Below are 14,890 nucleotides of genomic sequence, written 5' to 3' on the forward strand. Positions count from 1 at the left end.
CCTCAGATCAAATTGTGGAAGAAAATAGGCATGACCATATATACCGAAGGGATACAATACAAAAAAAAAGTGAACACACATAAATAAAAAGGACAAATCAAATTTGGAGGAAATTTGGCAGATAAGCCAATCAGTTAGTCCTAGCTGGTTTCTGAGTTCAACTCATGCTCTTGTAGTGAGATGGATTAAACAAGCACCATAGCCCCTCTTTTCCCACCTTTATGATCCTCCCCAGCTGCTGGCACAGTGTCTCAGAACTGTCTGTGGGCCTTGCACAATGGGGCAGCACAAGTAGCCACGCCAGTGAGAGATCTGCAGCATGTGACAAATGTGGGAATTTAATCCTGCCGTGGTTGACAAAGGGGCCTTTCTTTTCCTTCGCTTGCTGAGCTGCTCTGCAGAATTAGAATTAGCATGGGGGAATGTGCAAAATGGGTCTGGCTTCAGCTTTGAGTAAATCATCTGGCAGAAAAACTCCATCATGATGGTGTTACTATTTCTGTGCAAGCTGCAGCCCTCTTTTGGCTTCCCTCTTTCATATAGAGGGGGAAACTCTGTAGCAGACATCCCAATGAGATACTGGCAAGCCAAATACACTTCTGTAGTTGTGGGTTCAGTAGGTGGGCTGCTGGCTTGTCCCACAAGCCCTGAAAGGACTGATCCCATTCCCAAAGTCTAGTTAACTTCTAGCCCCTCTTTTAGGACGTTTATAATTCAGCCACAAAACTCCTGAGTTAACACAAACTCGAAGGCTGTGTCTAGACTGCATCCCTTTTCCGTAAAAGGGATGCAAATTAGACATATCGCAATTGCAAATGAAGCGGGGATTTAAATCCCCCCTGCTTCATTAGCATAAAAATGGCTGCCACTTTCTTCCAGCTCGGAGCTTTGCCGGAAAAAAGCGCCAGTCTAGACGCGGATCTTTCGGAAAATAAAGCATTTTCTGAAAGATCCCCTATCCCTCTTAAAATGAGGACTATGTAGCACTTTAAATGAAGGATAAGGGATCTTTCAGAAAAGGCTTTATTTTCCGAAATATCCGCGTCTAGACTGGTGCTTTTTTCCTGCAAAGCTCCGAGCCGGAAAAAAGCAGCAGCCATTTTTATGCTAATGAAGCGGGGGGGGATTTAAATCCCCGCTTCATTTGCAATTGCGATATGTCTAATTTGCATCCCTTTTATGGAAAAGGGATGCAGTCTAAACACAGCCAAACTGTTTCTCTGAACATCACAGGATGCAGGGCCACAGAGGCCTTTCCCCTTACAGCTCTCTCCCTGTCACATGAGCTGCCCTATTTCCTTCAGTTTTCTCTTGACATGAGCTCTTTCAGTCCTTCTTAAGAATGGCCTAACCCCTCCCTACCTGGGCTCTGCCTGGAGAGAACACCTCTTCTTAAAACAGGCTCTACCCCCAAACAGAGCTGGCTGGCTGTATATTGAGGGACCTGGTTACAACATGCTCAGATCCCTAATATTCTCTTTTGGCATAGATCGGATTGTACCATGTCCGTGAAATGCACCATAGCTTAGGACTTTGTGGGCTGACCCACAACTCGGAAACACAATTAAAACATGGTTCAGTCTCATCTACACTGTGAGACTGAACCATGTTTTATTTGTGTCAAGGAACTGCCATGTATTGTACTATGGTTGTTGTGGTGTAGATGGGACTTGGGAACTGGCTGGACTAAGGTACCTATATATTTATACCTGCCTCTGGAATTTCTACTACATGCATCTGACAAAGTGGACCTTTGCCCACGAAAGGTTATGCTCCAATAAATCTGTTAGTCCAGTGTTTCTCAAACTGTGCTCCGCGGAGCTCCGGGGCTCTGCGATGTGAGGTTGACAAACTGGAAACATCGATAGGTACAACACATAGAATAGTGGACTGCTGGGGCTCCACATAAATTTTTATGCATGTGAAGGGCTCTGGAGCCCAAAAAGTTTGAGAACCGCTGGGTTAGTCTATAAGGTGCCACAGGACTTCTCATTGTTTATGCAGATTCAGACTAACAAGGCTACCCCTCTGATACTTGTCACCAGGTACTTAAGAGTACTTAGAACCCACTCTATCAGCTTCATTTAGCATGGATACTCGAATTGACTATTCTTTTCCCATTTTTTTCTCCTTTCCTTTCCTTCCTGCCCCCATCCCCTCTTTTTCTCTGCTATTTATTTTTTACCTGGACCCCTTAAACTCCATTCATCTGAAGAGTTGGGTTGTGCCCACAAAAGCTCATGATACCATCTACATTTTTTGTTAGTCTCTAAGGTGCTGCAGGACTATTCGTTGTTTTTAAAGTTTTTTTTTAATTAGAGTGCGTCTACTCAGCACCCTTAACTCGAAATAAGCAATGCAATTTGCACTATGCAAATCGCATAGCTTATTTTTAGTGTATTTCGAAATAGCTTATTTTGTAATTTGGCACTTGTCTACACAATGCCAAATTTCAAAATGACTAGCTGTTCCAAAATGCCCCATAACCCTCGTGGAACGAGGGTTACCAGGACGTTGGAATAAGCCACCTGTTATTTCAAAATCTATTTCTAAATAACGGGCTGCTTCAATAGATGCGGAATAGCTATTTCGTGATACTTCTGGTATCCCAAAATAGTGCCACAGTGTAAATGTATCCTTACAGAGTAACATTGCTACCCCGCTGCATCTTCATTCATGACAATCTTTTCCCACCATTGATGCTGTAAGTTTCTTAATATTGTTTTTGAATGTCACTTATCTAGGGGAATTAAATTGTTCTCCATTTGCATTTGTTTTTTGTCAATTTCATTTTCTCTTTGCGCTCTCATGTAATTATGTTAATTATTGGGTTTCCAGTGCGCTCTCATGATTTTATTTAACACATTTTAAATGCCAAACTATAAAGGCCTTAAAGATACCCACCAAGCTGCTTTGCTGAACTGGCAGAGTACCAGGGTTTAACTGTCAGCTAGCTATGATACTACAACACTTGTAGCTTATATGGAGGATGCCCAAGGCGAAGATGCTTTTTGGGATGGCTTTAATTCTGTCCTCTTCCATAGAATCAAAACATCTTAAAGGCAAGAAATTCAAAGTTACACCTAACAACCTTACCTTTCCACCAGCATATTTTAAACTGTAATTTTCTATTTTTTCCCTTTAGTTTTGGCTATGTTCTTGCAACCTCAGTTCAAACTTAGTGAAGATTTTTCTGTGGGGAAGGATGTCTGAACATGTTTGTGACCTTCCTCCCTCTTATTTCCCTTTAAAAAAATAAAATAAAGCATATTGGACCTATCTGCTTCTTTCTCTGCTTTCCTGAGTAGTGAGTCAATCTCCATAGTACTTAGGTGTCAAATGCACTTATGACTCAAAGAGCTGACCCCGTTGCCACGGAAGTCAGCAGGAGTTGATTCGGGGCCTAACTGGATACTTCTAGCATTGCAATGGTCTGTCCAGAGTGTGGTGTAATAGTGTCCCTGTTATTCCCTCTCTCTAGTCCCCTGAGCATGTGAGGTGCTCTGCAAAGGAACAGGAAGGTGTTTACTATTAAAATAACGTCCATTAGGTGCAGGACTTTCTATTCTCAACAAACACATTGGAAATTGTTGTCTTAATTCTCCTTCTCCACAGGTTTACAAAGAATCTCTCTCCGGACAAAATCAACCTGAGCACACTGAAAGGTCAGGGGCAGCTGACCAATCTGGAACTGGATGAAGAGGTGCTGCAGAATGTGTTGGAGTTGCCCACCTGGCTAGCTATCACTCGGGTCTACTGTAACAAGGCTTCCATCCGGGTGAGTTGGAATGCTACACTAATGGTGTGAGTCTACACAGCAGGGCTTAACTCAAAATAAGCTACGCAAATTGAGCTACGTTACTTGCATAGTTGACTTTGAAATAGCTTATTTCAAAATTGAGAGCGTCTACACAGCACTTATTTTGAAATAGAGCTCTCTTTCTCCGACTTGTCTTACTCTTCGTACCATGAGGGTTACAGGAGTAGGCATAAGAAGTCCTCCAGCTTGACAGTATTTCAACATTATTTCGAAATAACTGCCTGCTGCGTAGATGCAGACTAACTTATTTCAAAATAACACTAGTTATTTTGAAATAATATTGCTGTGCAGACATACCCATGGTGTCCTCCAAACTAGGGATGTTAATGGTTAACTGGTTAACTAATTAACTGGTGGCTTGGCTGGGCTGGAACAGCCCCTTCCTGCCATAGGCCTGGCCTGGCCGGGAGCAGTACACCACAGTTGGCGGGCCCCCAGTCCAGCCAGAGCAGCCATGCCTCTACATGGGCGGGGGGATACTCCAGCCCAGCCGGAGTACCTCCCACCTGCATTGGGGGACTGCTCTAGCGGCCCACCCATCCCCCTTTAGGTGGTTAACCAATTAAACATAATGTTTCACTGGTTAACTGATTAAATGGGATTTTACATGCCTGCTCCAAACACAGTGCAGCCCACTTAATGTCAGTTTGCATTTGGTGTTATCTGGGGCTTTTGATAAAGGATGTCAGTTTCCTGAAAATGAAATTGTGGTAACCCAAGCACATGCTGCCCCTCCTTCCTTTCCCTGCCTAATTCTTTAATGCTGAGAGAGTGAAAAAAGTTGCCTTGGCTGTTCACACAAACCTCAAAACAGGAATGTAAATAAACACAGACTGAAATTCTTTGAAAACCTTCTTGTACCGTGAGGTTGTGTGTAGTAACTGTTATTTAAAAATTAGATTTTCAGCAAAGGAGACTTCAGAAATAATGTGCAAATTTGGTGAAAGTCTGTGAAAAACGATTTGTTAGGCCCCTTATCAGCCTCTGCTATCGCAATTACCCGGTTTGCTTGTATAATTGTAGCATTTGTACTTGCAGTCACACTTGTGCACAGAGAATAGGTCTCTTCATCTTGAAAATCTTATTCCAACTGCTTTTTTAGACACAGTTACACTAAATTAATCTAAAAGCATTGAGCATATGGAAAAAACTTTCTGTTAATGTGTGGTTCTGCCCTGCCAATGACTGTAAAAAGGCCTCCTTTTACTCATCTCAGCTGCTCCATGTATTTATTCAGAATTGGTTCTACTCAATTGAATAACAAACACTAGAAATGTACCTGGCATTGCTCAGATCCTTAAGGGCAGGGGGCTGGTGATGTGGCGGGGGGTGGGGGGGCAGGAGTCTTAGCAGGACTTGGGGGGCTCAGGACAGGTAGTGGGAGGTGCAACAGTCAGGGCAGTGGGTTGGGTGTGTGGGAGGCTCAGGGCAGGGAGTAGTGGTGCAGGAGTCTGGGAAAGGGCCTGGGAGGTGAGGGGACTCAGGGCAGTGGATTGGGTGGGAGGGGACTCAGGGCAGGGAGGTGGGGGGGTATCAGGGCAGGGGGATGGGATGTGTGGGAGTGTAGGGCAGGAGGTGGGGGGCTGAGGCCAGTGGGGTGAAGTCAGGGGACTGTGAGATCTAGGAGGGCTTACTAGAGCTGCCTGTGGTGGTGAGGATAGTGCTGCAGTTGCTACTTTTCCCCTAGCTCTTCCTGTGGAGTGGCTGTGGCTGCAGTGGCCAGCCATGGCTCCTCTGGAGGAGGAGGGATGGTGCTGCAGTACCCGGCCCCGGCTCCAGCCCCAGCAGCTTCTTGCGGGGGCGAGGGTCTGTGCTGGCTGGCCCCAGTGGTATTCCTCAGGGCCAGGGAGGGAGGGGTTTGGAGTAGGGAGACCACTTACCCGGGACTGGCAATGGAGAGCTCTGACTCCAGCTGACCACTCTCTTCCTGGTGTGGCTGCCCTTCCCCCCCACCCCGTGGTCACTCTGCAGTATAACTGTCCCCTGCACTCACTGCCCATGGTTTATTATCACCTAATAAACCATCTTGTTAGTCTTTAAAGTGCTGCATAGTCCTGTCTTTTGTTTCAGCAAGACCAGACTAACACGGCTACATCTCTATTACTGCCCACAGTGGTCATTGCAGAGCATAGCTGTCCTTGCTCTCAACTGCCTCCCTTTCTGTGTTATGGAAAATAATCTGATGCCAGGCACATCTTGTTTTCCTGGCACAGCCAAACCCTAATCTTTAAGTTAGGGTAAGAGGAAGCTGCACCCCTAGGTCTTACTATTAGAAGGAGTTCTTGAACAAATGGACTCAGAGATGGATGGATGGATGGATTCATGTATGGACAGACAAATGGATGCATAAACTCTCTAAAATATATAGAGAGATTAGTTCTTGCTCCTCTTAGAGTTGCAGAGCAAATACAGGTCAGTTCAGGTAAAATGGATTGTATTCAGGTTTGAGAATCATCTACAGTACTGTTAACTAAATTCCCAGTTACAGCGTGAATTAATTGATTACAAACCTATTAAAGACAAGAGAGTTGGTCATGCATAAGTGAAATTTGAATGTGGGCTGCAGAATGTATATTACTGGTAATGATGCATGAGAAGGAAAAGACAGCCTGAAATACAAAAGCCAAACTGGACTTATTCAGCAGGTCTGAGTCTAGACTGGCATGATTTTGCGCAAATACTTTTAATGGAAAAGTTTTTCCGTTGAAAGTATTTGCACAAGAGAGTGTCTACACTGGCATGTGCTTTTGCACAAAAGCATCCGTGCCAGTGTAGACGCTCTCTTGTGCAAGAAAGCTCCGATGGCCAATTAACATTGCCTGTCTACGCTGGCCTCTTGCACAAGAATACTTGTGCAAGAGGGCTTATCCCTGAGTGGGAGCGTCAGAGTATTTGTGCAAGAAGCACTGATTTTGTACATTAGAATGTCAGTGTTCTTGCGCAAATACTCACAGCCAGTGTAGACAGGTGGCAAGATTTTGCGTAAAAGCGGCCGCTTTTGCGCAAAATCTTGCCAATGTAGACACAGCCCAAGTCATTGGAACATCTGTGCAGTTGTCTGTAAGTGCGCATTTGATCTGGAGTCAGTGAGACACAGTGAACATGGATCTTCACAGTGCTATTTTTTATGTGATCAGCTCTCAGAGCAGAGCAGGACTTGAAGTGAGTTGGTTCTTGGGAGTTTTCACTGTCTTCCTGAAATCATTCAAACCTCCTCATGCTGAGGCATCTTCTGTAACTCGAGCTCTGTCTTTACAGATCCAGTGGACGAAACTGAAGACACACCCAATTTGTCTGGTAATATATTTTGTTTTATTTTCCCCTTTTTATAATAAATCTTAGCCAAGTGATTGTGCAAAGTTAGCTTTCTGCTAAAGGTGTTGAAGATTTTCTGACATAACATCTCAGCTGCTGGTGAAATCCAGCCTGTTGCACAGAGGCTTCTCTAAGGGTACATGAATGTTTTTTTACCACTCAGGCCTCGTAGGCGGTGTCTTTGTCCAAAGAGTATGTCTATACTGCACGAACATCCCCATGGCAGTGAGTCTCAGAGCCTGTGTCAAGTATCTTGGGCTTGTGTGGTGGGCCTAAAAATAGCAGTTTATAGACATTTCTGCTTGGCTTTGAAACCTGGTGAGGGGCTGGAGTCCACACACTGACTCACCTCCCTCCTTGGATTTCCAAGCCCAGCTCCAACCTAGGAGGGAATATCTACAGTGTTTTTTTTTAATGCCATAGCATGAGCTTGGTGAGCCTCATTCAGTTGACCCAGCCTCTGAGACTAGTTACCATGGGGCTTAGGGTTTTTTTGTTTTGTTTAGTTTTTTGCAGTGTAGTCAGGCCTTTTCGGAGGTTGCCATGCTGTCTTGCGGTCAATTGTTGAGTAGCCTTAGGAAAGAGTACAAGTTCCTGGGTTATGCTGAGAAATGCCCAGGAGACATTTCCACTGGCCCCAGGGGGCTAATATGCTCTAAAGTGTATTATCAGATTATCTCTTTACAAGTAGATGTGAAATCAGTGATAGAGTAGCACTAAAATGCAGCAACCTCTGAGGTTTGGGCTACATTACAGGGTTAGGTTGATGTGAGTTGCTTTGTGTCAACCTATTTGTGCACGTGTCTAGACTCAAATTTGTCTCCAGCTGATATAAGCACTTGTTAGTCACACAGTAAAACCACCTCCCCAAATGGCATAGAGCCATAGTTCATCTACTGAAGTCAATGTAGTGTAAGAGTAGTTATTGTTTGACCTGTGTCAACCCCAACAGCCCTCCAGCAGCTATTCCACACTGCACCATTCTTTGTGACTCCTGACTGTGTGCAATTAACTAACCAGTTGTGACATGCTCCACACACTAGACATGCTGCTGCCTGGAGTAGACAGAAAGCATTGGATAGCTTGAGCCACAAACATAGTTACAAACCAGCTGAGGGGCTGCAGGCAAAGGAGCACGACAGGATTCAGCCCCATTGCCACATGAGAGTGGAGGGTTTGGACAGCTTCCTTACTTTTATGAAAAGTGCCCTGTGAGATTTTCAGTGTCCATGCAGAGCAGATGAGACCTTGGTTTTTAAAGTCTCATTTGAAATATGCACCCGCACACAGGGTGTGTCTAGACTACATGCCTCCGTTGACGGAGGCATGAAGATTAGACAGATCGGCAGAGGGAAATGAAGCCGCGATTAAAATAATCGCGGCTTCATTTAAATTTAAATGGCTGCCCCGCTCTGCTGATCAGCTGGTTTCACAAGGCATACCTGTGCCGATCAAAAAAGGCTTCTTTGTCGACGCGGCGCGTCCAGACTGCCCCGATCTGACAACAAACAGCTGATCGGCAGAGCGGGGCAGCCATTTAAATTTAAATGAAGCCGCGATTATTTTAATCGCGGCTTCATTTCCCTCTGCCGATCTGTCTAATCTACATGCCTCCATCGACGGAGGCATGTAGTTTAGACGTATCCACAGTGAGTTCTCTGAGAATGATGGAAGGTGGAGTCTATTTTGTTTGTGTTCAATCCTTCAGTTCTGTATGTTTCAAACCTAAGGCCACAATGCTCATCCTGAGACTTAATGTCATATTTACTTCTTTCTTTCTGTGTTTGCAGTACCTGGATAAGGTGGAGGTGGAGATGCGAACCTGTGAAGAACCTCGGCCACCCAATGGACAGTCTCCTATTGCTCTCGCTGCAGGGCAAAGGTTGGCATCCACTCACTCTACCGTTAGTTTTTGACACTGTATTGTTGGAGTTGGGCAGGCATCCATGATTGTCCATTCTGAACAGTGAAGGAGCTTTGCAGAATAAAAGGAATTGTTTTCTCCCAGTCTTTCCAGCTGTGAGATGTGCTGTATACGCCTTCATTGTTATGTTAACAATCCTGTCTCTTCTGAATTAGCTAGTAGTGCTTGCTGGAATGTGTGGGACAGGAGTGTTTAAGGATAAATATCTCTATCTCTGGCCTTGGGAGCTAGAAGCTGACTCCGGGAGTTAAACTTCAGCTTCTTATGTGCATTGCATCCTCTCGCCCATCCCTTGCTCCACCATTTATTCGTCTTGTGCTGTTCCTGAAGGTGGTATTAAGTGCTCAGGTGTAACCATGGCTGAGGCTAATCTATCAAATGGGGGTGCCTTGGAGCACAGGGGATGACACCTTTCCAGGAGATAGCTCATCTCTGTGGAGCTAGGCTACTTCTGAGCCTTCGGTCAGTCTCCTTTGTGACAGATGTTTGTTAGCACCGGGTCAGCCTGCGCTAGGGCCCCTGTTTATAAAATGATGATTTTGAGGGTTCTCTTGACAGCGAGTATGGCTTTGCCGAAAAGGTTGTGGAGGGGATGTACATTGTTGTCAATTCCATCACCATCAAGATTCATTCCAAGGCCTTCCACGCCTCTTTGGAACTGTGGCAGCTCCAGGGATACAGCGTGAACCCCAGCTGGCAGCAGAGTGACCTGCGTTTCACCCGCATTACTGACACTCACAGAGGAGAGGTAAGAACCTGTCTGTATTGGCAGATACAGCATGCGGGGGCATCTCTTCTGTGGTCTCTGGCAGATTTGGGGTCATAGTTCATTTTCCCGGAATTCTCACATCGTGGTCTCGGTGTGGATGGCTCTAAGTGACTTCTGCCCCAGCATCCACTGGGAACTGGAGTTGCTCTGAAGTCTTATTTCATACCTACTCAGAGTGCTGTGCTCTCCAGTGCAATGAGTACAGTTTCACTAGTCTTCGCTGCGATTGCGCTGTAGAGGGAGGACTACATGCTCCGAGGGCAGCTCCTCCATTTATTACTGAGATCCCAGAAGAAAGATGGTTGCCTCTTCCTTCCCCACTTGCATAGCTATTTCTTTTCTTGCCTATGTGCCGTGTAACGTATCTGTAGTTAAGGTCTTGAAGTTGGTGAAAACCTCAGCATTTTCCTGTTTGTCTCCTCAACTCTCCTCTTTGGGTAGGTTTTGACATTTAAAGAGCTCACCTGGCAGACACTTCGGATAGAGGCAGATGCCACTGACAATGGTGATCAGGATCCTGTTACCACTCCTTTGAGACTCATTACTAATCAAGGCAGGATCCAAATTTCTCTCAAGAGAAGGGTGAGTATCTCCATTCATACCAGGAGTGATTTCCATGGTGAAATCCTGAATGTATCCCCCTGACGAGGAATAGCGTCCTTACTAAATTGAATCTCAGAACAGAGAAGAGGGACAGAGAGGGATAATTATTCCTGTGTCCAATGATGATTCACATGCCCTCCCTTCTCAGTGCTTGTGCTTGCTGTCCACAAAAGAAGAGCCCTACAGGCTGTTTTGCTCTGTGGTGTCAGTGAGAGAAGTGCTGTGCTCTTATCGTGTATACTCAGAACAACTCATTTCTTAATTCAGGAATGCATGCAGCAGGGCTAATGGGTGAATAATCCACTGTCAAATTAATGTAAAAGTATGCTGTGTGCTCCTTCACTGTTTCATTGAACATAAATCACTGCCAGGTTTAATAGTGTGATAAACAGGAGAAGGAGAAGGAGGTACATGCCTCCTTATATCTGATGAGCTTGGAGCTCAGCTGAGACAACAGATCCTATTGAATAATATTGTGGTACCCTGGACACCTGTCGGGTAGATAAATAGCCTCTTTCCATCCTATTTTCTCTCATATGACTTGTGAAGTAGCACATTTTGCAGCTGCCTCATTCCACAAGTCCACTGAGGAATAAATATGGAGATTTAAAATGGTTATATTAAACCAGGCCCTGCTTTCTGTTGCCACAGACCAAAGATTGCAATGTGGTGGCATCTAAGCTGATGTTCCTCCTCGATGACTTGCTCTGGGTACTGACAGACTCCCAGCTGAAAGCCATGATGAAGTATGCAGAGTCCTTGAGTGAAGCCATGGAGAAATCTGCCCAGCAGAGGAAGAGTATGGCACCAGAACCTGTCCTGGTAAGCAGCCGTTGTCTACACCTGGGAAAAAGAGACATGGAAAAGGCAGTGTGGACTCTCTGTCTACATACACAAACAGTGATTGCTGCCTAGTGCTCTCTCTAATGATGGGAAGAGGTAGGAAAGCTGTAATCTGTGCAGCATCCCAACAGTCTTGTCAACACTCTATACAGGTGTTAGCATTGGGAGGAGCCTGAAAAGCTCACCTGATGCAAGTTTAGGAGCACATGGGTACAGAGTCACCACTGGGATAAAACATGGCCTAAAGGCATTGCACCTAACGTCAGAAAAGTATCAGTGAATGTTTTAAAAATAGTCATGCACTAGAATTGATCTGGGGGGAAAATATGCAGAATTTTGTGATCTTCTAGGCAGGACTGTCACAACATGCCAGGGAATCCCTAGATTTTGTTTTGGTAATAATAGATAATGAGCATACCCTAGAAACACTCTCTTCAGCCTATGCTAGGTAGTATGTCTCCTACTTTATTTCTCAAAAAAAAAATCTACACAGGGGGCACTCCAACCCTGTAAAAATTACCATGTTTTCAGGATCATTATTTTTTTCTCCCAGTATCCTGCTAGGGGCTCGCAGTGCTCAGGGGTGTTTGTATGGTTTGTTTGCAGCACACACAGCTCATTGGTATTTCAGAACCTCTAACCAGCTGTTTCTTACACCTCCTTTCATTGTTAGCCCTTGAATTTCCTCCCTTTATCCTTACAATTCTTTTAAAGAAGTGTGCAAAATGCTCAGCAGAGTTAAGTAACAGAGATATTTTTAAATAATTGCTGCAGAGAGAAAATACAGCAGAGGTGGAGAATCTCAGGCCTGGGGGCCGAATGCGGCCCCCAGCTTGCCTGGATCCAGCCCCCGAAGCTCAGGGGCCCCCAGCATTGGGGAGCAGTGCTGGCACTCCAGCCCCTCTCCCCTGCTGCCACACCATGGGGCTGGAGCACACAAAATCTGCTAGTCTGGTCTCCACTAGCCTGTGGTTTAGGAGGGGAATGTGAGGAGTGTCTTTCTCCTTCTCAGTCAGGGGCCATGTCAGTGAAGGGGGTTTTTTGGTTCTCATTTGTGTGTGGCCCCCAACTGATTTTTCTGTGGGTCAGTGGCCCCCTATCCAAAAAAGGTTCCCGACCTCTGGCATACGGTGTGGTGAGATGAGGCCAAGAGGAGTTTCAATAATAAAGCTTATTATTTTCCTTTTCAACCATAGACTTGAAAGCATTTTCCCAAAGATAGGTGAGTATCATTAGTCCTATTTTAGAGATTGGGAAATTGAGGCATGCCTTGCCAAGGTCACATAGCATTGTTTAGAATAGAACAGAGGTATCTTGATTCCCTGTTTGGTACCTTGTCTGCTTGGCCTTGCTGCCTCCATTGATTATAAATCAATTGATGAACTGCAACAGCTTTCAGCTTTGCAAAGTCTGTGCAGAAATGGAAGATCAAGATTACATTGATAATTATAAGTTCTAGTTGTTAAGTTATGTTTGGCTCTTTCCTTGTACATGCTGTGTCAGAACCATCGGTCAATGGCCTTTCATTTGGGGAACACTTTCCTTGCATGATGTGCTGCTACATGTTTCTGTCTATTCTAGACTACACCACCTGCTCCTAGTGCCCAGCAGTCCTGGTCCCAGACATTTGGAGGCAACGTGAATGCAAGCAGCATCAGCCAGTACTTTGAGAAATATGACATGAAAGAGTCCTCTTACCATCTGTTTATCTCCCGTCTCGACCTGCACATTTGCGATGATAGCCACACCCGGGAGTCAGGTATCTAGCCAAGCGTAGCACTAGGGAGAGCCTGGAGGAGGAAGAAATTAACCAGATTGTGGGGTAGTTCTTTCTCACGTGTGCACATGCATATCAGAGGGAAGCAGATGTTATTGGCTTGGCTTTTCTGGGGTGACACTATGATGAGTACTAGGAGACTTGAATATGTGGTGTAGAAGTGTGGTCCACGGACCACTAGTGATCTGCAGCTGCCTCCCAGGTCGTCAGCAGCTCAAGCTCAGCCCTCCCGCCTCCTTCCCCACTGGGATAGAGGTGGCTGGAGTGGCACTGGCACCAGCGAGCCATAGCTGGGGTTGTCTATTTCCTCCTCTTCTCGCTCCTCTGGGGGCGCTGTCACCAGCTCCCTGGTGGACCCAACCAATGACAGTAGGAGGCAGGGGAAGCCAGGCCTTTGCAAGCTGGGGCAGGGGCAGGCACCTGGAACATTGCAAGGCTGGGGCGAGTTTCAGCTCTGAGCAATGCTGCAGGCAGAAAGAGGCAAAGTTCACCCACCCAGAGTGGGCATTGCAGGCTGGGTACCCCACACCCACCCACATGGGAAAGTAGTGAGCGCCAGGTCTCTGTTGCAGCTGGAGCTCCTGGGGTTGTGTGGGTTGCCTGCACACAGGACTTGGCTCCCAGCAGTCTCCTGTGCTGCCTTCTCTGGAGACTTTTGTCCCAGTAGTGGGCAAGTAAAGTTTTAGCCAGGCACAGGCTGCAGTGGGTCCAGTGTGGGGGGGCCCCCTGTGGCTGAGCTGCCATAGACTTGATAGTGGAGCAGCACCTGGCATGTGAATGGGCTCTGCATAGGTGCATGTGGAAGCCTGGCCTGGTTCCAGCATGGTGCACTTGCCCCCATGCTGGGCACCTGCCTCTCCCCCCTCACTGGGACCCGCTGGCTCGGAGTGGAGAGGCTGAGATTGCAAATCACCGGTGACACTAACATGCACCCTGCAGCAGTTTCCCTGCTCCTCCCGCAGCCTCGTTCTGCGGTGGGTGGGGTCTGGCAGGATGACTGAGACACCTGGGGTTGTTTCTTACTGACGAGAGCATGGAGCCATTTTCTCTGCCGCTCTCCACAAGCCAGGTGTGGTGGGGAAGGTCGGGGCTTTCTTCATCTCCCCCTCGCTCCCGCGTGCCATCCAAGTGCACCAGCCAGCACGGGCTCCCTGCTGCTTAGGGGAAGAAAGGGGGCTGAACTCCCCACCCTATTGGGGGAACCCAGTGCAATGATGCGCTGGTTGTAGGCTTTTCCCGCTGCTGCCGTTGGCCAGCTAATGGGGGTGCAAACCCAGGTAAGCATTCTTCTCATGCCCAGACCCCTGCACTCCAATCCCTTTCACTCCTCCCACACCCCCAGCTTGCTCTTACACTCTCCCTTGCTCTTGTGCCCTCCCTCCTGGCCACACTCTGCACCCTTCCTTGTTCCTGCACCCTCCCTCTGGGACATACACCCTCCCTCCTGGCCAGATACTCTACCCCCAGTCTCCTCCTACGCCCTCTCTACCATCCAGACTCTGCACTCTCCCTTGTTCCTGCACCCTCTCTCCTGGCCAGACACTCTCCCTCATGGACAGACATCCTACCCCAAACTTCCTCCTGCGTCCCCCCTTGGTTCTGCGCGTCCCCCCTAGCCAGACACCTACCCCTGCCTGCTCCTGCACCCTCCCTTGCTCTTGCTCCCTCCCCTCCTGGCCAGACACTCTACTCCCAAACCTACTTCTGCACCTTACCTCCCACCCAGACCTTGCACCTTCATCCCCTCCTGCCCAGATCCTGCACCCTGTCGCCCACACTGAACCCCCCATTTCTGTCCCCCCAAGCCTAAGGGGGTCCACAAAATCCACTAACTCTGGC

General features: G+C 46.9%; 1 protein-coding gene across 3 annotated transcripts in view; it reads left to right on the plus strand.

Annotated features, from left to right (window-relative positions):
- The window catches only part of BLTP3A (bridge-like lipid transfer protein family member 3A), a 64,467-nt gene that overhangs the window by 24,999 nt on the left and 24,578 nt on the right, over positions 1-14,890 (plus strand). For all 3 annotated transcript variants that reach the window (XM_075910453.2, XM_075910454.2, XM_075910455.2), the window contains exons 2-8: positions 3,616-3,778; positions 7,079-7,117; positions 8,926-9,017; positions 9,618-9,807; positions 10,270-10,410; positions 11,083-11,253; positions 12,856-13,033. In XM_075910453.2, coding sequence (XP_075766568.2) covers positions 3,616-3,778; positions 7,079-7,117; positions 8,926-9,017; positions 9,618-9,807; positions 10,270-10,410; positions 11,083-11,253; positions 12,856-13,033 — 974 coding nt within the window. The remainder of the gene's footprint in view (positions 1-3,615; positions 3,779-7,078; positions 7,118-8,925; positions 9,018-9,617; positions 9,808-10,269; positions 10,411-11,082; positions 11,254-12,855; positions 13,034-14,890) is intronic.

This window comes from Pelodiscus sinensis, chromosome 27 (genome assembly GCF_052426305.1).
Source record: "Pelodiscus sinensis isolate ZL-2025 chromosome 27, ASM5242630v1, whole genome shotgun sequence".
Classification (NCBI taxonomy): domain Eukaryota; kingdom Metazoa; phylum Chordata; order Testudines; family Trionychidae; genus Pelodiscus; species Pelodiscus sinensis.